We start from the raw sequence: 25178 nt of genomic DNA on the forward strand, positions 1-25178 counted from the left end.
GATGTTATGACACCAGATAAACAATATTACACATTTTGGAAGGGGGAGATCCGGGGAGGGACCATAGCTCAGTGGTAGAGCACATGCTTTGCATGCAGGAGGTCTCAGGCTTGACCCCCAGTGTCTCCAGGTAGGCAGGAAAAGCTCCTGCCTGAAACCCTGGAGAGCCACTGCCAATTAGTGTCTACAATACTGGGCTAGATGGGCCAATGATCTGATTCAGTATAAGGCAGCTTCCTGTGTTCCTAGGTATGGGCCAGTTTGGGGCATACTGCTAAAACCAAGCCATAGTTTAATGTTGTGAGAACAAGCTTAGGCTCCCCCTGGACTAATATGCTTCCCTCACCTCCTTTGGAGTGGCTGCAAGGAGGAATTTGGAAGCTTGCCATGTCATCCAAACATCTGAATGCAGCCACTGGATTCAGATAAGCTTCTTAAGTGCACGGTTCTGGATGCTGTGTTATGTTCCATCCTGACTGAATGACCTTCCTCTAATTGATGGCATTATAATTATAGCCTTTCTCCAGTTCATAATTGGAGGCAGGGGGTGGGGAGTTCATGAGGTGAAAGAAGTTGCTCCCTAAACTTTTCAGTTTTGCCTGTGGTTAGATTATTCTAGAATAAAGGCTCACTTTAATAGGTAGTTAGTGAATTCCACATTACAAAAGGAGTGTTGGAATTAATCCTGTGATGGTTACTCACCACTCTATGACAGAATGATTTTGACGTGCTCAGGCCTGCAGAGTTTAATGTTTAGCAGTAGCAAAATGTGCTAGGGGAAGAGTTAGTTGCCTGTTTGGAGTTAGAGACACGTTAGACATAGATCTGTTCACTCCACTGATATGGAGAAATTACGTTTAGTAAATTGCGTTTAGTGCTGCTTCAGGCATTTAATGAACTGTTTGCCATCTTAGGCTGCTGCTAGCTCCTGGGCTGAAACTTGACACTCTGCTTTCAAAATCACACTTGCAAAAACCCAAACCAAATGCAATGCTCCTGAATTTTAAAAGATTGCAAGTTGCTAAAAAGTTTATTTTTCTCCATTGGGCAACTTACAACGATAGCATTATCTGTCTTATTCTTTGTCATCCCCATGCCCCCCAACTTAGAATGCTGGTGGAATTTCTCCCACAATGTTTATTCCGTAGCTAAGAGTAGTCACACTTGTCTGAAATGGCTTCTAAATCTTAAGCTTAAAACAAACCTATACCTGGAAAAACAATCCCAAATCCTGCAAGCCAGTTGTTTAGATGCCATCATGATCAGTCTTCACAGGGCGGGGGCGGTCCGAGCCATGCCTCTGCCTCTTTGCTTCTACCCCCTGCCATATTCTGCCATGCTGCTTTCACCTGGAACAGCTGTCTCCTCCTCTTTTTTCATAAGTCTGCATCTCTTCCTGCAGTTGTACTTCAGCAGAATCTTTCTTGAATCACCCAAGTCTCCCATAATCTGCTCTTCTATTGCCACGTGGCTCTCATTCCATCCCTGCTGCTGTTCTGTTCCCTCCCACTATCGCCATACCAAAACCTCACTTTGCTTAACCAATAGAGTTTGGAAGTCCTCTAGGCTAAAACTCTACATATTTCTTGGTTCTGATGTATTACTATGTAGCGGTGGTGGTAAGGCTGTGAAGTCTAGCCCTCCTCACATCCCACATCCTTCTTGTCTTCGCACCCCCATTTTAATCCATGTAACTCTGATCTGCTATAAGAGTGAGGAGCCATTTAACACTAGATAAACAGCATCATAATTGGAATGTGCTTAAAAGGCACTGAATCCTAAAGCTTTGGGATGGGGAGGAAGGTCTTCCAGCGGGGCAACAATAGTGCAAATACTTTGGCCCACTTAAATATTCTGGATTTAGCATCTTCATATAGCAAGACATCATAATTTCTCTCTTTTTTTTTTAACCACAGGGATGGGAACATTAAAGATAGATTTTGTTGGAGAGCTGAATGATAAAATGAAAGGCTTCTATCGAAGTAAATATACCACCCCTTCTGGAGATACTCGCTTTGCTGCTGTTACTCAGTTTGAGGTATGGACTTCCTCAATTTGTGGTCTGCCTATTCTATCACTTCTATTGGAGGGGGCACCCGTTCTCCATGCACTTTAGATTCTAACAAGAAGATGGTGTACTTTCTTAACTGTAGCTGTTTCCGCTCTAGATATCCACCTGTTTCCATTTCTTCTTGTCAATGGAGCAGAAGGCATTTAATAAAAAAACATGACTTGTGGCCTGGTCTAGTAGGGGCTAACACTTCAGGTGCTGAACTATATACTGTAACAAGCTATTCATTGAAAGTCCTTATTGTACAATGTTTATAATAAGAGATAGATATGACTGGCTAGATCCCTTTGCATATAATTTTTTAAATAAAAGCCAGAGAGATGTAAGCTGTGGTCCAAGAATAAGCATTTGGATATATGAATAGGAGATGGGATAAGAGGTCTACTGGAAAAGGTCCACCTTAAAACTTTCCTAATTCCTGAGCCTTTACCAGACACTGCCTGCAGGTTGTTGGATGTTAATTCACAACTACTGCTAACATGGAACAAGTGGATAGAGCATTGTAAACTTTGGAAGAATTGTTTGAATTCTGGCTTGGCATGTGATCTCACTGATTGGCCTTGAATAGGTCACTCTGTGTGTCTCCTGTAAAATGGGATACAAATAACCACTTATAGAAAGTTAAGGGTAGAAATGCAGTTTGTATACAAAAAAGGGTACTATAGAAGAGAGAGCCTATTAATAGAAACTTGCAGCAGCAGATACTGGGAAGTAGGGGTGTACACAGAAGAAAACAGTGCCTTTAATAATGCTTTGGGGAAAACCCGCTTTGCTTTGGACTTGAGGAGGAGCCTTATTTGGTTGTCTGAATGGTTGGATGTCTCCCCACTGAATGATTATATGATGGCTCTTACTGTCAGTATGAGCAGGGACTGCTCCAAAGGTGTATATAAGGGCAGTTGTCAAAATCCCAGTATGTGCCTTCAGAGCGGTCCCTGCTCACACTGACAGTGGCAGCTGTTATATTCAATAGGGGAAATAATTCAGAGAGGAAAATAAAAGCTGCACTCTCGAAAATGGCTGGAGGGGTGAGAAGCCTTGAAGGGGTGAGAAGCCCTGCTAAAGACCCTATTATTTCAAAGGTCCTTGGGAGTGGTGTGCTACCCTCCCACCAGCTGCTTTCAGAGATGCAACCTTAATTTCCCCTGATGCAAATCAGTGGACACAGTGCTTTCTTTCCATTGACTTGCACAAGTTAGTCAGAAGCGCTAGGAGTAGCCCACTTTGCTTTGGACTGCCTCACAGAAGACACACTTTGCTTCAGAGGAGGTCTGGATACTTCCAAAATGGTCCACTTTGCTTTGGTATTTATTGAAGCGGATGCACATCCCCACTGGAAAGCAGAGCCTCCACCAGGCTTCATATTGCAAATCCAAGAGTAGCAAAATAAATGTGTATGCTTCTCTGACACCCCCTTCAAATTTTATGGCAGTCATGGAGTTTTGCGCATGGTTTCTGAATACCGGTATACCTTTTCTATTTTACTTGAATCTTTGTTTTCATTTGCCTTCTGATTCGCCTGCAGTGCACTTGCGTTGCTTTTTTTGTATGATCCAGATTGCCCAAAGGCTACGTTCCACCTGAGAAATATAGCTCTTTGTATTTACTTTGTTCTTACATGGTATTGTCAGAGTGCCTCAAATGCTTTGTATGTTTATGCTCTTACTTCCTCCAGGCTACTGATGCTCGCAGGGCCTTTCCTTGCTGGGATGAGCCAGCCATCAAGGCAACTTTTGATATCTCATTGGTGGTTCCTAAAGACAGAGTAGCTTTGTCAAATATGGTAAGTCTTTTAAAGGATTAATAAGTAAAATGCAGATTGATCCTATGGTCCACATCATCAAAAAGTTCTAAATGAGCAGTAAAGGCTTGACAAATAGAGGGATAGGCTGTTGCAAGTATGAAGAGAAAGCAAGGAGATATGTGTCATAGAATGAGATTTTGGCGGGGTGGTGGTGGACATTGCACAGTAGAAGAACTTATAGAGAGAGGATGGAACAAGTTGGTGAACTTAATTTTAGACATTTATTTGGTATTGCAAATTAACCCAGGAAATACCAGCCCCTGCCATCTCGTGAAATCCAACCTAACTAGTCTCTTCCAAACATCTTTCCTTGGAAAGAATGTCACTGATCGGAAGCCCTATCCTGATGACGAAAACCTGGTGGAAGTGAAATTTACCCGTACCCCTGTGATGTCAACGTATCTTGTTGCTTTCGTGGTTGGAGAATATGACTTTGTTGAGACCAGGTCCACTGATGGTGTGCTAGTCCGTGTTTACACTCCTGTTGGGAAAGCAGAACAAGGAAAGTTTGCATTAGAGGTAAAACATGCTTAAATTTTCTTATCCTCAATTGCTCTATGGCTGTTGCTTAAATAAACAAAATCACCACTGCTGGTGCAGGAAATATTTTAATTTCATTTGAACCTACCAGCTTCAAATGTGTTTAGCTGCCAGCCATGTGTAAAAACAGAGAGTTCGTGTAGAGCATGCAGTTTGCATGCAGGAAAGTCCCAAGTTGAATTCCTGGGATCTCCCATTAGGACTGGAAAAAACCTACCTGGAGACCAGGGGTATAGACTACGGGTGGGCAGCTTTGGAAGGCCTGGGGGCCAGTTTTGTCCCCCTGGACCCCACTAGGGGCCACATGTCCCACCACCAAAATTGTCACAGTGCCAAAAAAGCCACATCTCCCCTTTACAACAATGTGCACGGTGAACGCACACCTTGTTTTAAAGGCAAATTGTGCTCCTTGAAGACCTGGGAGAGTGCAATCTGCCATTAAAACAAGACACGTGCTCACCATGTGCCTTGTTTTGAGGGGAAATGCAATGTTTTTGCCACTGCTGTTGCTGCATCACTGAAATTTGGTGGCAGTGGTACTTTGGGCAGTGGGGGCTACAGCAGGCCATGTGTTGCCCACCTGTAGTGTAGACAGTACTGAGGTAAATGGCCTAGTAGTCTGACTTGGTATAAGGTAGCTTCCTGTTTTTGTCATGCTGGGCAGGGGGGACTTTGTTCATGCAATGATCAGAAGCAGAGTATGTTCTGCTACACAAACTGATCTCATGGGGTAAAATCCAACATACTTCCTAGTTAGAGTAGACCCATTGAAATGAATGGGTCTTAAGTTGGTCATGACTAATTTCTCCCATTCATTTCAGTGGGTCTCCTCTAAGTAGGGCTTATGTTGGATTTTACCCATGAATGGACAACCTTCATAATAAAGCTGTTGTCACCTAATAATGAAAGGCTTCAGAGTTATGGACTCACATACTTCGGTACAGCTGGGGCCATTACATCCCAAAGAGATGTAATTTTAAATTGTGAACGTAAATGCTTTCCCCCTTATCAGTAAAACCATGGACACATACTTTACCACACACTTACCCGAAATTTTGTAAGGTCTGCAGGGACCAGAAAAAAATGGCTTCGGAGCTTCTCTCCCTTAGGCCACCAGTTTGCCAACCCTGTAACGCTTAGATACCTCAGCCAGGTGCCTGAGATTTCTCCAGGCATATTCTTGCATATATTCAACAGAAAACATGTTTCATATAGTTGTGCCACATGTGTGGATAAAGCTAAGTCCACAGTTGAGGTTTTGCAGCTGGCCTGACTTAGGCTGCTTTGCAGATGAGGTAAGGGGGTATGTTAACAACTCCTGCAGTGGTCTGAATAAGAGTTAAAGCACATTGGCTCTGGTCAGACAAATAGGTGGTATCCAGCAGCAAATCATGGTTAATTACCCCACAAATTGCTGGGACATGTGCTGCGCCCGAGCCACACATGAGCCGCTTCCTGTTTGCGTTGAACCCGTGGCTTGTTCTTTATCTTCAGGTCTTTGTGTTGAAGTCAGTTGGAAATGACAGATCTACTTTATTTTGACTAACATACCATGTTCACGAACATTTTTTCTTTAATTTTCATAGGTTGCTGCTAAAACTCTGCCTTTCTATAAGGACTACTTCAGTGTTCCTTACCCTCTCCCTAAAATTGATCTCATAGCTATTGCAGACTTTGCAGCTGGTAAAGTACTTTTTTTTCTCTGAGATCTGTGTTTTCTTTGAATTGTGAAATGTTTTAGCAGATTGTTGTGTGTATCAATATCAATAAATCTTTGTATTTATTTTATTAAGGTGCCATGGAGAACTGGGGCCTTGTTACTTATAGGTATGCTGTTAAAATACTGTCTGTTCTCCTTTCCTTGTCCTTGTTTGGTAACTTCCCCAAATTTATCAGATGAGGTGTAGGGAGCTGTAATGATGTGGGCTTTGTCCTAATTAATGTTTAGTAACTTCCTCTAAATTTTTCCATTTGGGGCAATGTGAGCTTCCACAAAGATATGTACTTAAGCAGATCCCTGGAAAAATATTAGAACCTTCTGAAGGCAATTACTTAAGAGAATAACGAACAAAAAAATGCAGTATCTTTCATTAGGGTACTTTGACTGCGTTCGGATGATCACTGGGGAAAAGAAGCCACCATGGCTTATTTTCCTCACCCCCGAGTGTTCCGCTTGCATGCCCGTCATTTGCCTAATTACCCACGATGCGGCGCGGGTTGTCTTGTCTGAACCTGGTGATGTGCGCAGCGATGGCTGTTTCTAAACGACGCCACAACTCCTACAACAAGCCATGGGTTGTGGAGTGGTTTAGAAGTCATACTCACCGTGCACCTTGCCAGGTTCAGATGACACAACAACCTGCGCCACAGATAATTAGGCAAAAGGTAGGTGCATGAACAGCACATGTGGGGGCAGGGAAAAGAAGCCACGGTGGCTTCTTTTCCCCAGTGATTGTCCAAACCCAGCCTTTGTCTACTTCCATCCTTCTGTGGCCTAATGTGGATAAGCTGTGTTCACTCAACACTATAAAACATAGTGCTGCATATATGAGCCCTGGGCACATGGGCTTCCCTGTCCTCCAGCATGGCCACGAGGAGGAGATCAGAGGCTTTCACTTCTGCTTTTAGCTAGCTGTGCCTTGTTATGTCTGAACCCGAACAAACTGATTAATGTTAACTGTGGTTTATTGAAACAAACCAATTTCAAACCATGATTAGTGATCCTGGCTTCTTTCAAGAAACCATAGTTAACACTAACAATAATTGTTATTTAGGGCATAACAAGAAACTCTGACTAGTTGAAAGTGGAAATGAAAGTTTCTGATCAACTTGTGGCTGTGTCGGAGGAGGAACAAGAACGGGGAAAGCACACAAGCCCAAGGCTCATGCAAATAACACTAAACCGGGGGTCCCCAAACATTTTGAGTTGGTGGGCACATTTGGAATTTTGCCAATGTGTTGTGAGCACTCTCAGTAAACTGCTCCCATAGTGGGGGTGGGGGGGTTGCCCTTTCACAAAATGGCTGTCATAATGGGCGTGATTGCCGTCTGGGAAACTGATGTTTTGTGACCAAATTGGTGAGACTAAAAGAAAAGAACCTTGACCAAGAACCTAAGTGTAAGGCAGAGGTGGGATCTGAGCTCCAGAACAACTCTTTTGAAACCATTTTTTTGCACCAAAATCCATTTCACAGAACACAAACTGATGTGTCTCAGAGATAAGTAACATGGCCGAGGAACTGTGTGCAGGCAGAGAGGTGGGGTCTGATTCCCAAATGCCAGATCACATATTTGCCCCCACAAAGCACAACCACAACAAAAATACCCGTTTCAGAGAAGGTAAACCGGCAATGCTCAGAGAATCACAGATATACACAGGCAGACACACACACCACACTAAAACAGCAGCCCACCATTTTAATCTCCTTAGAATGTCTCTGGGGCTCAGAGGCATCCTTTGGACACTGGAGGCTGGTGCATCAGTTTGCAGCATGCCAGCCTCCCAGTTTTAATTATAATAATCTTTAAAGCTAGAATAAAAATCAGGAGCCTGGAGAGGTGTGCACTAAACTATGGTTTAGCATTATGTGTGAATGCAGCCACTCTCATATCTATGGTTAATGTATAAGTAGGATGTGGAATTGTACATTTCCACTCCATACCTTTTCTCAGAAGTAAATTCACTCCTCTCTCCTTAACCACAGTTAACTTAGATCATCATTAATGATCGCTGTAATTAAGGCTAAGCAGGTTTTCTGCTTAATCAGGATTTGAAAGCAGATTTGAACATCTGTTTTAAATACTGGTTAGCCTGGGCTGCCATAGTCAGTGCTGACATACTTACCTATGATTAAGGAGGAATTAACTACCAAGATGGAGAAAGGAAGAATATTTAACCATGGTCAAGAGTACCTCTGCATTTGGCTGCAGCACTTCAGAGAATGGAGATTTTACTCTAATTTCTAGTTAAAGAATTAAATTTCTGTAACTATAAGCTGAAAATAACCCTTATCTATATTTTGGTCCTTCTTCATATTTCCATACTGGTTTTGAGTGATAATCTCCTTATATATTTTTCAAAATGTAGTCTTTCCATGTGCCTTCAATAAAATGGCAGTTCCCAAATAATTTGGGGACTGCGTGCTCCCTTTTACAAATGCATATTCAGTGGCATGTGTAGTGTGTTGAAGTTCAGTTTTCCCCATGAGGTGCTTCCCACCCCCATCATACTAAATTGCTTTTAACTTCCCACAAACACAGAGAGCATACCAAATTCTCATACCAAATTCCTCTCCCCCATCTCTGCTTCAGTTTGAGGATTTATAGTGTGTGTGCTGGGGGAGCAGGGGGGGGGGGTAGTTAAGGAAATACAAAAAATAATGTGTTTGTGTGTATGTAGGAGTAAATCTGTGCGTTACACCATTAGAAGGGGACTTGGTACATGTTTTAGTTCAACTCTTAGTCCTAAGGTGGTATAATGAAAACATTCATTCTAGCCCAACCTTCCTATATACACATCCTGCTCCCTCTTTCTCATTTCCCACCCATTCATGTTTCCATCTGATCGCTGCATTCTTCAGGCCTGTTTGTGTGCTCTCTTTTCATCTTGCTATTTCCAAATGCTTCAAAGTACCAGGCATACCCCTAGGGCAACCTTCCCCAAGCTGCTGCCCTCCAGATGTTTTGGACTCCAAATCCCATCATCCCCAGCCAGCATGGCTAACAGGAATGCTGTGAGTTGTTGTCCAAAACATCTGCAGGGCACCAGGTTGGTGAAGGCTATCCTAGCTAGGGTATGGGTAGATGCGTTCTCATGAATTACAGGCCTTACCTTACAGTCAGAAGAAAGAGAGGGCCGTTCTTATTAGAACACACTAGTTCCATAGCTTTCTATGTACTGAACACCATACTTCCCATGTGTCCCATCCCTTTGAAATTCTGACCTCACTCTTCTTCCCACACACCCCACCCTGGATGACATTGACCCCAGCATCCTTCTACCATCACTATAGGCAGCTTGGGAGAAATGATAAGTGGCTCCCTGAGCTCACTGCCACCAACTCTTCTTCCAACTATAGTTGGAAGAAGAAAAAGGGGAACCCTTTTAAAATGGGTTAAACCCTTTGGGTTAAAATAATTCTTGTCACGTTTGCCAGTAGATAAATAGTTTGTAGGCCACAATAACATACTTTACCCATACAGTTTTGTATCCTGGGATGAGAATCTGGGATCTTTGACTAAGCAGGACAGTGTAAGACACATGCACTGTGTAATTACTGTATTTTTCCACACTGTCTTAATTGTGTGATATTTGGAACCTTGGATACAGCCCATTTGGCTGGAGTTGGGACTGTCACAATTTTAAAAAACCTTTTAAAAATAGTCATACGAGTTATAGTAGGTTTAACTGATTTGTTTAAGTAATCCGTATAACCTTGAATGCGGACAATTTTTTGGAAGAAAAATGCACAGATGCATGTATGTGTTATAGAAGGAATCACCTTCAAGGCATTTCTCAATCTTTCTCTAATAGGCTCCTTCAGATGGCACTTGCCATCTGCAGTTTTTACAAATACAAAAAAGCAATACACTTCTAAAAAGCTGCTGACTAAAAAGTGGCCCTCAACTAATCAATCAAAATGTTTTAACTTACCAAGCATCTAATTGTTGCAGCTCTAGTTATGTTGACTGGAGCAGATGGAACATGGTTTGGCCACCTGCCCAATATTTTACCGTCCACACTTAAAAGGAAGAGGTGTGGAAGAGGTGTAGGGTGACAACTATCTGCAAAAGTAGCATGAGGAAGCATTCCCTTTTTTGGCCCACCATTGCATGATTTTGTTTTCTTTTCTTTTTCAGCCAGTCTCTTGTTTCATTAATCTTTCATATTATACCCTGGTGGCTAAATTGAGAACAGCTATAATTGGAGACTGACATATTGGCCAGGGGTGTGGGGTTGTTTAGTGCCGCTGAGCGCAATTCATTTTGTAGCCTTTCTTTGGTGTATCAGTTCCAGAATGCAGCAAGAAAGTAAAATAAACAAACAAAACCACACACAAATGACCACCACCCTTCTAGCTCAATTACCCTTCTACTCGATTACCTAGAATAACAGAATGCGGGCATATATATTTCTGGAGTTCGGCAAGGCAGCTGGAACCTCATGAATGAAGGGCATATTATTAGATGTCAAGTTAAATAGGTTACTGTGGAGCAGCCATGTTGACACTTCAACTGAGTGTGGATAGCAGGGGACCCACTGAATAGGCTGGAAATATCACTGAGCCACAGGAGTTGCAAGGACCTGGAAACCTCCTTCTACGCATTAGTTATGCCAGTTAATAACATTTCCCAGATTCAGTCATTCATGATAGGATAGACCCTTTTGTAGAAGATTTTGGGGAGGGGGGTAGCTCTTGTCGATTTGAAAGAATATTGGTAGCATTGAGATAAATTTAAATGACATTTGGGGTTAAAGGATTTATGAAAAGGCCACAGCAAATTGTCATCTAAGTGAGGCAACTTACTCACTGAGTTGGATTTTTCCAGCTCATGGAGTAGGGGCTTTTGAGGGGTGAAAGTGTTTTTAACCCTCCTTGCATGCTGTGAAGAGTGTGCCTCCTTGCTGTATCCTAAAAATATGAAATGTTAACCCCACTGTTTTCATATATGAATGTGAAGCTCTCTTTTGATTAAGAACTTGACTAGTTTTTAAAATTATACTTCCCCTCTCGGATGTTGTATTGCTTCAGTCTCTGTTCTTTCTCATATACAGGGAAACTGCGTTGCTGATAGATCCCAAAAACTCCTGTTCCTCTTCCCGCCAGTGGGTGGCTCTCGTTGTGGGCCACGAACTTGCCCACCAGTGGTTCGGAAATCTTGTGACTATGGTACTTAAAGCGCATTTGGCCTCTCTGGGCTTAGGTCGGGGTTACTTAAATTGTGGGGTTGTTAACCCCATTTGCTTGCCACCTTAGGAACTATTATCTGTTTGGAGTATCTCTGCTTATGCACCCTACATTAACCTTTGGGCCTCCCCAAATCACACACCTACATGTTCAAAAGAGTGTCCTCTACCAGATGGCACTGAATTACTTTTGGCCCACCAAAACCTTTCTCTATACGCAGTCACTGTCAAGTGGGTGCACCCACGCCAATTTTAGCAAAACAATATTTAGAAATAAATAAGGAATTCACTGTGTGTACTCCACAATAAGCTTTGGGTCCTCCAAAATCATACACCACACATCCAGGAGAGAGATGGCTTTGAATTGCAGCTGGACAAAAGCTTGTGTGGGGTGCAAGACACTGTCATGTGAGTGAGCCCATGCCAATTATAGCCAAAACAGGTAGAAAAGCATAAGGAACTGGGGCTGTGCACCCCACAGTAAGCCAAATAAGTGTCCTGCACCCAAAGAAAATGTTTGAGTTAATGTGATTCCATGTAGAGGAACTCTCCTGGACTTGTGGGTGTATGATTTTGGGTAGCCCAAAGCTTATTCTGGGGTGCAAAGCATGATAATTATTCTTTTCTACGTATTAGCTGCTATTGGCATGGCATGCTTGACAGTCCCCTGTGCAAAAAAAAGCACTGGGCCAGTCATGATTCTGTGTCATCTCATATGGGACACTCTTCTGGATGTGGGGGCATATCATTTGGAGTGACCCAAACCTATTGTGGGATTCATATCTCCAGTTCCTTATTTGTAATTATCTTCTGGGATCAGTGTGCATTAATGTGTGTTCCACACAGTTTTGATTGGAGTTAATTATTGCTTATCTTGAAGGGGACAGGCTCCTGATCATGGAGATGTATGATATGGGCAGTCCTAAGCTCATTTTGGAATGTGGAGTCATATAAACTTTAGATCCTTATTCAGTTTACTTGATTGAGTTCTGTTTCAAATGTTCATGCAACTAAGGAACTGGGAACATCAGCCAGCTTCAGCATCATGAATGTTATCACATCAGCTTTCTATAAATGGTGAGATGTTAAAAGAGGATTCTTTTGGCGTGTGGCCTTTGGAGAATGCTGTGACATTGCCCTGTGGTACAAAACAACATTGGTCGTCATTTGAAGCACTCTTCTGTATCCACATTCTGCTCAAATTTGCCACATACTTTGGCTTGGGTTTTTTTTTTTCCTTTTTACTGTTAGAGGGGAACACTTATTTTGTTCCTTCATCTTTTATGGGGAAATAGGGGGAAATAGCTTGGCGTTGCCACCACAGGGAGGAAGAGGAAAAAATTCAAAATCTTTTTTCCGTCAGCTTGAGGCAGGTCAAAAAGCCTGACTTGTGAAAATGCATGTTGCCCACATTTGGGTAAGTTCACTTATTTTTCATAATTCTCTTTTTGCTAATCATGAGGAGAAGGCTTATTCAGGGAACTGATGCTCCATCTGGCTTCTGTGATGATCCACCATTCATTGTTCACATATTTGCAGCTATAAAGCTCTAAGTGTGTTGGGGGCAGAGGGAGCTAAGATTCTTTGAATGCTGAGTTGCACACTCTACTTTAGTAATGGTAGTGTAAAATCACTGAATACAAGCCTTCATATAAACATAACACTCCAATCCAGCAAATACTGTTTACTTGTGGAAATCAATTCCTGTCTGTGAATCTGAAGGGTGCTTGTTGTGTTTGCATACCTTAGAGCTAGGAATGCTCGGTTTTCTTTAGGGTTGGTTTTCTTTTAGCTTCCTCTCCCCTCTCAGCACCCAAAAGATCAGAAATAATGTGCCTATGCACTTTACTTGCAAATGGGTGGATGTCTTTTTCCATAGCATTGTAATTTGTTGGTGCCTACTCTATGTTACCAACAAGGCCACCTTTCCTCAGTTGTCTCATGACCTCCCAGTTGCTACTGCAGTAGTCGCTGAAATGGAAAAATATTAATCACAAAACATGTTGTGTATTTTTAGCATTTTTCATGCCATTAGGGCAGTGGGAAACACGGGAGAGACAGCGTTGCGTGACTAATCAGCTCTTCCATGGTGAAAGAGGGCCCATGGAGAGTGGACCTTTTCTGTAAACCCAGTTGCGCCAAAGCATTTAGTGTAGCAATATTTACGCTGCCCTCAGGACTTTTGCAAATCTATTGATCAAATCAAGGTAGCTTTTCCTCTTTTTAACTAGTGTATCAACGTTTCTTTCCCTTTTCTGGATTACGTGATACTGCTTGGTTTTGCCTGCATGTCTGCCATAGGTAGCTGATGGCACTCACAGACACTCTTCACGGGAAGAGTTGGCTCCATCACACTTGCTGTGCTAATGTTAAACTTGAGCAGGCACCAGAATCATGAGTTTATCAGCTCATTTTCACAGTAAGGGAGATAAAAAAGACACTGCCAAAATAATTCTGTTGGTTCTGAATCCCAAAACAAAACTATCTCCTGTACTTTTTCACTATGGTTTTGTGACAAGGACATTTTGTTGCATTTAAGAATGTGGCTGCACTGCTGGATTTTCATGTATTTTGTATTTTAAAAAAGCATAAATAGCTCATACAGTTCACACCTCATCCAGTCTCTATTTTGAATAGTGGGTGAACCATGTCTTAGCTTGTTAGCCTTAAGGTTAGTACCACATTAAGCGGATATATTGTGATTCACATTTTTGTTGGTGTGGGCAAATGTCTTGCATTGCCTTTCATCCCATTCTTCCCTTCCTTCAATTCTGTATTTCTTTTTTTAAACTCTGATTTTGGTCAATCTCAGACTGTGATTCATTGAACCAGAAATTTGTACTGATTGCATATATCAGCATCCTGAATTATGTTTGAAGAAAATGGATTCAGAAATTGGTTTAAGAGCACCTTGGGGGTATTAAAGCTAAGCAGGTTTCTGTCTGGTCAATGCTTGAGCAGGAGGCTGCCTGCGAGTTCCTGTTGTGTAAGTTTTTTTTTGTAAAGAAAAGTAGGATATATTTAATAATCCTGTGAACCTCAGCTTCCACTAAAAGAAACAAGTTTCTATCCTGTATGGCTGTGAACATAAGTTTGAACGTCAGTATCTGGAGAAAGAGGAAAGCTAGAGATGCTAAGGCAGGATTTATAGTGATCGGGTTGTTGGTTTTTGCCCTGCGTGGTTCTTTGTCCTTCTCCATAACTAACGGAAACAGAATAAATAATGCAAGGTATGCAGATTTACTTCTAACTTACACATTTTGGTTATCTTGGTACAGAACTTAGTGCTGAGTCTACATATTCAGAATATACACACAATTTATTTTGGGATGGGATGACATCATCTACACCTGGCTACTTTCAGTCCCCACTGAAATACCTCGAGTCCTTTTCTGCACACCTCAGGAAAGTTCCTGGTGTGAGCAGAGGTGCGCATGCGCACGTGTGTGTGTGTGTATAAATAAACATGAAATTGTGTGTGTGTATTTAGACCCAGTGGCCTGGTTCACACATAATGCTAACCTGTGGTATGGCTTTTTGAATTCTGGATTGTCATGCTGTGTGAATGCAGCTGTGCTAACAAACCATGGGCAATTGTGGAGTTAACTCTGGGTTGTTAATCCATAAACAATCCAGAGTTTTCAGGTTCATATGTCACGAAACAACCCAGGAATGGGGCATTCTTGTGTTGTTAATTGAAAGCAGAAACAAGAAGCGCCTTGGAGACATTGTGCTTGTTGCCAGCAATTCCTGGGTTAAACAGTCCAGGAATTTCAGCGTGATGTGCCAACTGGGTCAAAGACAACTGTGGCTTGTTATGCATGAGCCCAGAATTGTGGGTTGTTTTGACAGGTTACAGAGGCAATGAGTAAGAGCAGTAAAAAACAAACAAACCCAGCTGCTGTACATACCAGTACTACAGCACCACAAAGGCATTTGGGATACAAGGAGGGAGCGGGCAAAGGAGGAGGGCAACAAACCATGGGTTAAATAAACCATGGGTTAGTGTTATGTGTGAACCCTCTCAATGTGTCCACAAAAACAATGATGATCGCGTCTTCTGAAAACATGCAAAGAGTGGGAAAAGTAACATGAGCGACACACAGAAGTAAAGAACTGCAGCAGATTGGTACTAATGCAGGAATGCCTAAGACAGGGATGACAAATATTTGTGTCCTCAGGGCCTGCACTATTCCTCAGCCACTAGTACTAGGGTTGAAAGAGGGTTTTGCAACACAGCGTGTTTTGCAACACACCCACTGATGGGTGGTTAGGTTCTAGAGTAAAGCGGGGGATGGTTTTTAATGGTGAGGCCTAATTGGGAACTTTATTAAAAACTGTGGCAGTGAGTTCCATAGACCAAAGTCTCAAAGGGTTTTTTTTTTTTTTTTTTTACAAAAGGTGGTATAACAAGTGCATTGTTGCATTGCGTGTGGTGGCAGTGGCAAGATAACCTACGGTATTTCACGCGTGGGTTTAGTGCAGTTTAGAACTGCATTAATTAAGTGCTATAGCATCTAACCAGAACAATCCCAGAAACACAGAACAAAACCCAAACGGTCAAGAATGTATATTTCTCCACATATTATGATATGGTGACTGTACTCACATGTTGGGAAACTGAGCATGACTTGGCACATCCCTAAATGTCTATCAGGAAAATATATTTTTGCTGGAAAAGAAATACTGGAAATCTTACAGAGAGAATTAACATACACCCCCCCAGTCCCTCCAACATTTCAAGAAACTTTACATCATTAGTCTTCCTATAAAAGTATTGCTATTACGTAGTTTTTAGAAATCATCTTGGGGGAGTAAAGGCTGGGTAACAATATACAAACACCTTGTCTTTATTTTATTCATTATTCTAAATGAAAATATTTCATAATCCAAAACTGTTCAATGAGGGGGACGGACAACAAAAAAAGGTAACTGGGGAGGGGGAATGGAAGACAATGTTTCTGTCCCCCGCCCTGTCTGCTTTTGCTTCCCTGAGCCAAGACATGAGCAAAGAGATTTATAACTTATTCCTCCCAACTTTGAATAGCAGCAGGGCCAGATATGATTGCTTCTTGGGCTTGATTTGCCCTCCAGGCCTGCATTTGGCTGTCTGCCTACCTAAACGTTCAAAAACTAAGGGAAAATTATAAAAGGAGAGGCTTTGCTCGGGGACTTGAAAGGTGAGGTTTTATTTTTCACAGTTGCATTAATCCCGGCAGTGTTCCCTACTTTGAAGCCCCAGAACTTTGCACTGAAACTTGATCTAATTGGAACTGCAATGAAAATGGGAAACTGGTCACCTCAAAAATAAAGTTGAGTTTATCTATATAGAATTCAGTTGCAACTTTCTTTCCCATTGGTGACACTGATAGTGACAATATGTTTCATTTGTCACAGAGGAGAGTTACTGTGTTGCAGTTTTAGTTTGTATTGCATTTCCAGTTCCAGTTAAAAATCTTAGTCCACTAAACAAAACATTCCTTCAGTGACCGGGGGGGGGGGGGGGGGGGACGGGACATTCCTGTTTTGATATATTTGTTCCTGAATACTGGAACTACTTTTTTCCTAAGCTGCTTCTGAGATTTCATTGGACATTGCCTACACAGTTTCAAGCTGTCAGGGTTATAAACCTGCTGTTTTAAAAGACCACAAATTCTTAGGATACTGAATTCTACGCCCATTTTTCCTCATGCATAGAACTGCACAATAGAATTGCAGCCGTTGGTATGAGGCTTGAGTAAGCTCCACATCTCCACTTAAAAGGATCTGGGGTATCAGTGTTGGAGAAGACCTGATACCCCAGAGACTGATGGCAACTTCTTATTCTTGTGTCTTGAAATCCATCATAAAGCTGTGGTTTTAGTTCCGAATTTCTCACCTCTTTGTAGGAATGGTGGACCCATCTGTGGCTCAATGAGGGCTTTGCATCCTGGATTGAGTACCTCTGCGTAGACCATTGCTTTCCAGAATATGATATCTGGACCCAGTTTGTTTCTGCTGATTACACACGAGCTCAGGAGCTTGATGCCTTAGACAACAGTCACCCTATTGAAGTGAGTGCCAAGTGCTGCAGTTAGTGGGGGTTTGCATGTACTCTCCCTGCTAGTTTTAGCGTGTTCGATCAGGTGGGGGGGAGTGTGTGTGTGGGAGGGGAAGCAATGAAGAATAATATGGTACCCTAGACTAATGGATCTTATTGCTGTAAAACTAATTGGTATGCAAGCCATATGCAGTCTTTTCTGATGACTTGTTGCTTTTCTTTCCTCAGGTCAGTGTGGGCCATCCCTCTGAAGTAGATGAAATATTTGATGCAATTTCGTATAGCAAGGGTGCATCAGTAATTCGAATGCTACATGATTACATTGGGGACGAGGTAAACATGTATAATTTCTTTTCAATTGACTTCTAGTTAACTATGGATGTTCTGTACTTTTAAGAGTAAAGGGAGGCTATATGTGCGAGTGTTGGGTGGATCAAGCAAAGGTCTATTAGAGCGCAATCCTATGCATGTTTAGACAGCAAGAAGTCCTACAACTCCCAGCATTCCCCTGCCTGACTGGCTGGGGAATGCTGGGAGTTGTAGGACTTTTCTCTGTCTAAACATGCATAGGATTGCACCCTTCATCTAGCATCCTGTTTTCCAACAGCAGCACAGCCAAACACCTCTGGGAGTTCACAAGCAGAACATGAAGGTTGATGACTCCCCCCTTCTCTTTGTCTTCAGCTTCTGATATTCAAATGCTATCTCTGCATATGATGGTTCCATTTATCTACAATGGCTGATAGCTGGCTTTCATTATATTTAAAATCTCTATACTCCATTCTGTGCCATTAACATGACACCTACAGTTATATACAACACCATAAAATAATATGAGCAAATACCAGCAATGAACACTTTTAGAAGAGCAGAGCACCATTTATAAGCATTTTTTGGCAGACAATAGCCGAAAAGATTTCAACATCAGTCCCAGCAGTGGGAACAGATCTACCCTCTTTCAAAAGAGCAAAAAAATGTTTTCTGGAACAACCACATCTTGACTAGACACTGAAAAACCAACAGATCTGACCAGTTGTGCTTTAGTTCACAGAGTATTTACAGTGTGGGCACCACCTTTGTTTGGAAAGGCATGGTTCTATGTCATTCAAGAACTTGCATACTTAAAAGATGGAAATGAAGTAATCATCCCCCCCCCCCCAATCTGATAGAGCTACTTCTATCCTCGATGAATTTGTCTAATACTTTGGTTTTCAGCTGGTGGTTCATGCCCTGATTTAAGATGGATCACACTGGTTGTGAACTCCCCCAGAGAGCTTCAGCTATTGGGCAGTATAGAAACGTATTAAATACAAATAAATAGCAGCAGCAACATTATTTGTTTTTTTAACATTTAAGGGGTAGAGAGCAGAGGGGTGAGAGGGTGGGGGAAGAATTGCATGTCAAAGATGGGTGTATTCTGTCAAAAATTAGGAGAGGGTCCTGTATTGCAGGATAAGTTTAAAGATGACGATGGTCTTATAGGCCCCTTCCAACCCTACTATTCTGTGATTCTCTGAGGTCCTCGGTATGGAAATGTTGAAGATTACTGATCTAATCCTTAAAAAAAAAAAAAAAAAGCCATCTAGACCTAGCGGCCAGAGTTGCACTATGGTAAGAGTGAATTCCATAAATTAAGTCCACGGTATGGAAATATGTTCTTCTCTTTGTCAGTCAGTTTGATTGGGCGACCATGTAGTGGGAGAACAATTCTCCATATTATTTATAACTTCAAAAACCTCTATCTCAACCCCCGGTAATCTTTTCTCCCGTAATTGATAAGCCCCAAATGCTATACTCGTTCCTTTTAGGCATGGTGCTCAAATTCTTGGATCACCTTAATTAGCTTTTTCTATAACTATGAATTTAACTCTGACTGCTTTTGGACATCACAAAAACCCAAGGTTTTTTTTTTAAAAAAACCCAGGGTTGTTGTGAACGAAGCAGGACTGACTCCTGCTACCCAATTGCTCCCACTGGGGCTAAGCATCCCAGGGACATTCTGTCCTTGGGTTGGTTAGTGTGATCTCGAAACTGGGAATTTTTGAGTTGTTGGTGGAGAGACAGCCCAGAGTTGGAACCCATGGTTCAACCATTGGTTCAAACTCTTGAGTTTTCTGTCCCCCAACAACCCAGAATTCCTGGTTCAGATGTCATGCTCAGCAACCCAGGGACAAAGTGTTACTTAGTTCCTCCTGGTTGCAGCAGCTGGCAGGAGCCAGCACATTCACTCGCTCCTGCTTCGTTCCCAGCAACAGAACATTGTTAAAGACATAGGCTGTGTCTGGATAGCAGAACAACCCAGGTTTTTTTAAACCCTGGATTGTGACATTCAAACATGGCATGTGTCTTTAATGACGTTCCGGGCTACATTTTCGTGAAGAAGGGTATGCTTTTGCTTCTGTGCTATTCAGACACACACTGACCGGGCAAATAAGCTACGGTGGCTTATTTGCCCCACTGCACATGCTGGCGGAATTTACATATTCACCCTCACCAGCATGGGTTGCCGTATCATGCAGACCCAGGCAGTGTGGGTTGTTGGAAATGGGCACCAACCCTTAAATAAGCCATGGGCTGTTGTTTGGTTGCTGCCGACTCCCAACAAGCCATGCTGCCCAGGTTCACATGACAAGCCACAGTAAGCTGGGCGCCTGGCATCACCCGACAGCCTCTGCAGCTAAATTAAGCCACTGTGGGCTGTTGTGTCATTCGAACCGACCCACTTTATGTACCACAGTATATAACTGGTTTGCTACTTTCCCTTCACAAGGAAAATCCTTTTCAGAGAGTGTTTCTGAATTATGGAGAAGCTTCTAGAGAGGATTCCCTTCTTGGGACCAGTTTATTTAACAATGGGCACTTCTAAATGTGGGCACCCAGCAGCTCCTAAGTGTCTTTGTTTTTTTAGTTGCATGCAAAACTGTCCTGTTCAGTTAATAGCAACTCCCATCAAGCACCTGGCTTGTTGTGGGCAGAGGGGGTCCTTGACTGTTGTATACTTGACTTTAAAGGACGTAGGTAGCATCCTTGTCTTGCTGAGAATAGGTTGTTGGAAGAAAATGTAAGTATTACACTGTAATAGCTTTCCATGTTCCACAGCATAAGAAGAGCCATGCTGGATCAGACCAAGGGTCCATCCAGAATTCTCTTCACAAAGTGGCCAACTAGCTGCCCACAGGAAACCCACAAACAGGATATGAGTGTAATAGCACCCTCCCACCCATGTTCCCCAGCAACTGGGGTACATAGGCATACTGCCTCTGATACTGGCGGTAGCATATAGCCTCAGGACTAGTAGCCATTGATAGCCTTATCCTCTGAATTTGTCTAATCATCCAAACTGGTTAGCTATTGTACTGAAGGCCACCAATTTGGATGGCTTTAAAAGGTGGTTGGACAAATTCCTGGAGGATAAGGCTTTCAGCGGCTACTGGTCCTGAGGCTATATGCTACCTCCATTATCAGAGGCAGTATTGTCATAGTGCATTACTGCACTTTAACTATGCGCTGTGTGAAGAAATATTCCTTTTTATCTGTCCTGAATCTTCCACCAGTCAGCTCCATGGGATGACCCCATGTTCTAATATTATGAGAGAGGGATAAAAATGTCTTCCTATCCACTTCCTTCACACCATGCATAATTTTGTACACCTCTATCATGTCTCCCCTTACTCATCTTTTCTCCAGTCTAAACTATCCCAGCTGTTGTAACCTTCCCTTATAGGGGAGTTGCTCCAGCCCCTTGATCATTTTAGTTGTCCTTTTCTGCACTTTTCCCAGCTCTACAGTATCTTCTTTTAGGTGTGGTCTTAAATTGAACACTGTTCTCCTATCACAGAACTATAGCTTGTGGCTCTGTTCCTCAGCTTCATGCCAATTTTAAAGCTCTACATGGTACCAGAAGCATTCTGTCAGCAATGTGGAAGCTGATGTAGGTCTATGGAAGACGTTTAACTTAGGGTGTATGAATTTAGCCTTCGTTTGCCAGAAATCGCTGTTAGCTCTTTAAAATGATTGTTTTGTGGAAAAGAACACATTACCTTCTGTGCAGTGATAAGCTGATTTCTGAAAACTTTGTTTTTATTTTAAAACTCTTATGTTCTAGGATTTCCGGAAAGGAATGCACCTGTATCTTACCAAGTTCCAACATAAGAATGCAGCTACAGGTAATTTTGTGTCTGTACTTTCCCAAGTTGTCCCTTTGGCTCCATTCCATTTTAGAGAGAGGCTGAATTCTCCATGAAAAGGCAGAAAAGTTCGCCAGCAAAGTGTTTTCTACTAAATTACAGCTTTAAGAGTACTTGGCCCTTCTCACAGTCGCTTTCTCTGGCCTAATGGAAAATTGCAGTGGTAAATGTAACTTTAGGGGAAAACCATATCAGATATATCATATCACATCAGAGGGAAAACCATATCATATCTGAATTGGAAACTTGGCTCTTACTAACTTCTGACTACCTCACCACAAAGAAGTTGATCTTGTATTAAGGTATTAAGGTAAAAAAGGTAGTGGTTGTGGGGTATGTGTAGAATTAAATGTCTGAAAATCAATAATATATGATGTGCTGGGGGAAAGCCCATATTCAGCTATTGCTGCTCTTAATATTTTTTCTAACATCAGCAATGTGCTAGGTTCTGTACAGAACATAAGAGCTGAAATGGCACATCTCTGCCTACAGAGGTTGTAATCCTAAATACCTTGGCCCTGTTGGTGTCTCTTGGGATTGGCGATCCAGGCATTCAGTAGTGCTTCTGGTCATAAGTTCACAAAAGCGTATGTTTGCAAGCCCTCCTTTTTTTTCTAAGGAGATTGCTAGGTAGTCACAAAACTACAAACCCCCCCCACACACACACACACACACAACTGCTCTCTGGCTATGCCCAGAGTTACTTTTGGTATGCCCATGGACTTGGTGTGTCCAATGGCTTTTTGACTTTCAATAGCAGAGCCCAACACCATATCGCAAACTGTCTTTTGAAAGTCCTCCCAGTTTCAAAAATAGTTTGCCCTGGAGGCAGGAGGCTGATCTTTTCAAGAAAGACAAGTCCAAAGCTCACTTGTTTGTTGCAAACTAGGTATGTGGTTCTTTGCATTCCATCTTCCAGTCATCGAGGGAAAAGGTTTGTGGAGGGTGGGAAAGAAGCTTCTTCATCAATTATATTCTGTTAGAGTGTAACTTGGCAAGCATATAACAACTCAAGGCCAGTTCAAGTGTTATCTCTTCGCAAACATTCAAGTCATTCCCCATTTCCTTATATACTGGTTTAAGGAAAGAGGACTGAGCTGCACCTAGGTCTTGTTGAAACAAGTGGAATTCAAGCACTTAACTATGGGTTTAAACATTGGTTGTGACTGAACATAAATATCTGGATTGCTCCTATTGTGTGGGTTCTGTAATGTTTTGGTCAGACTTGCCAGCAGTTTCCCATGTGCTGGGGATTTGCTAGACATGGGCAGCATAGCTGCTTGGATAGAGTTGGGACTAGGGAAGCCAGAGTGGAAAGATGTGGGTGGCAGGGAAACAGAGGATTCTGGATGCGCAAATAGGCACTGAATACAGGCTTACAGAGGGGTCAAAGGCAAATAAATGAAACCTCCCAAGTAACATCAGGAGGAAGTGTAAGCAAATAATTCCTGGCACAAGCTGTGAACCAGTCTGGCAGCAGCCTGTTGCTGGGATGTCAGCTTCAGTGAGATCTGAGCAGACAAATGATTCTGAGATGTTATAAGCTGGCATTCTAGACAGGACTGAAAGGAGATTTCTGATGCAATTCAAATCCTGTGTTAAATGCTCTGGATTTCATGCAGCTGGCAGTCATTAGCACCTCATGTGCTACTAGTTTACATAATGCATTGATTTGTGCATGCTAAACTAATCATAACTACCCCAACTGCAAATGCATAATATTTCTCCTGTAGAAAAGTTGCCCTATAGAAAATACCAGCACTGTGCATGCATTTCTAAAACAAATGAAAAACTAAACAAATGCACCCGTTTATTTCTAATTGATTTCTATGAGAAACAAATGACAATATAGAAATGAATGGGAGAAATGAAAACTTAGTTCCTCCCATTTGTTTCTCATAGGAGGGATTCCTGAAACTGACAAGAAGACCTTGAGTTACATTGCTTAGCAAATTGATACATCTTGGTGGTGGCAGGGAATCTTAGAGAGGATGTCAGCCCTTTTTAATTACTTCTAAAATGGGGGCCCTTCGTGCACTCTGTCTGAAACACCTGCGTGTGTCATGCCATTTGCATGGAAAACTGCAGCTATAGGCATCAGAAGATAGGCTGGGTCTACATTGCAATCAATGTAGAACCAAAGTGAATGAGAAATGAAAAATACGGACTCAGTACCAATTTTGGGTGCAGTTATGAGTTAAAACTGTGGTCGCAAAAGGAGCAGAGCTGCTGTAGTGAAACCTTTTACTTCTGAAGTATTCTCAGTGACCCGGCTCGCACGAGCAAAATAAAATTATTCAAATTATTTAAATCATGGCACATGCAGGGTGCAATTTGAATAATGACTGCCCTCATGTGGCTTGTCGTGTGGTCTGAACCCAGGCAGCATGGCTTGTGTGTGGAGGGGAATAACCCTCGAATAACTCATGGGCTGTTGTAAGGTTATTGGAGGGTTGTTTTGCCCTCCAACAAGTCATGCCACCCAGGTTCGGATGACATGACAAGCCAGACCTGGGTGGTGATTATTCAAATTGTGCCTGGCATGCTCTGCAATTTAAATAAGACGTGGTGGCCTATTTTGATTGTGCAAACTGGCCTATTGTCTTCAGGGAGGTGGATCAAGATGGAAGCCATTTTAAGGCTGCAGCAAGTCTAGGTTGGGAGCATCCTATGCATGTGGCTGTGCATCTGGTGGATAGACTTGGACTGGGAGAGCAAATCAGCCATGAATCCACATGGAGGATTTCACTACCTCAGTTCCCCATTTTTTCAGTGGGAATAATAGCAACTTGGCTTATCAAAGGTGCTTGGAGGAGGCAGGAACAAAACTACTTTGCATATTAAAATACTGTTGAAAGGGTTGTTGAGGCCACCAGGATCAAAGCAGATTGTGCGGCATTTCCTTAAAGAGACTTGAAATGTTTTCTTTAGTGCTGGGTGTTGGGCTAATTAACTTGAGTTTTTTTTCGTTCTGCAGAGGACCTTTGGGAAAGCCTGGAACATGCTAGTGGTAAACCTATTGCTGCTGTGATGAATACATGGACCAAGCAAATGGGGTTTCCACTTGTTTATGTGGAGGTGGAGCAGGTAGGCATATGATTTCTGACCTTGATGGTGGCTCAGTTCAGACAACATGCAGAACAATGGTTTGAGCTTCTGAACATATAGTCAAATCATGGTTTAGAGCTAATTTCTCTGCTTTCGTTTTCTGTCTGCTCAGCACTCCGATTTCTGGAGTGCAAGAAGCCTCTGGAGCAATGGTTGGAACCTATGGCTTGTCAATTCAGACATTATATCAAGCCAGAGTGTTTTGTTTTTTAAAAAAAGCAAATACAACAACAAAAAGCGAGAAAAAAAAAAACCTGGGGAGAAGACACAAATCATGTTTTGCAAACACACTTCAAGCCCGGTTTTCTCATTCTAGTTTTCTAGACAAATATAAAGCATTGTTTGTCAATACAGACATCATACCAAAGCATAGTTTGGCTTCCTGAACTATGGTTGAGCATGATGTCTTGAATTGCATCTGTGGCTGTGTACTCCGCCTAAAACAGCCCACCAATATCTATGCTTAGTAAATTAGTCAATTTTTAAGAAACATTTAATGTTCATGTTCTTATTACAGAATC

At 42.2% G+C, this 25178-nt stretch overlaps 1 protein-coding gene across 2 annotated transcripts in view; it reads left to right on the forward strand.

Annotated features, from left to right (window-relative positions):
- The window catches only part of NPEPPS (aminopeptidase puromycin sensitive), a 105394-nt gene that overhangs the window by 56914 nt on the left and 23302 nt on the right, over nt 1–25178 (forward strand). For both annotated transcript variants that reach the window (XM_084804732.1, XM_084804731.1), the window contains exons 4-13: nt 1917–2038; nt 3747–3854; nt 4194–4394; nt 6002–6098; nt 6209–6242; nt 11191–11305; nt 17211–17375; nt 17591–17695; nt 21468–21528; nt 24527–24636. In XM_084804732.1, coding sequence (XP_084660858.1) covers nt 1917–2038; nt 3747–3854; nt 4194–4394; nt 6002–6098; nt 6209–6242; nt 11191–11305; nt 17211–17375; nt 17591–17695; nt 21468–21528; nt 24527–24636 — 1118 coding nt within the window. The remainder of the gene's footprint in view (nt 1–1916; nt 2039–3746; nt 3855–4193; nt 4395–6001; nt 6099–6208; nt 6243–11190; nt 11306–17210; nt 17376–17590; nt 17696–21467; nt 21529–24526; nt 24637–25178) is intronic.

This window comes from Heloderma suspectum, chromosome 6 (assembly GCF_057233095.1).
Source record: "Heloderma suspectum isolate Gila_16-S chromosome 6, 16-S_ref, whole genome shotgun sequence".
Lineage (NCBI taxonomy): Eukaryota > Metazoa > Chordata > Lepidosauria > Squamata > Helodermatidae > Heloderma > Heloderma suspectum.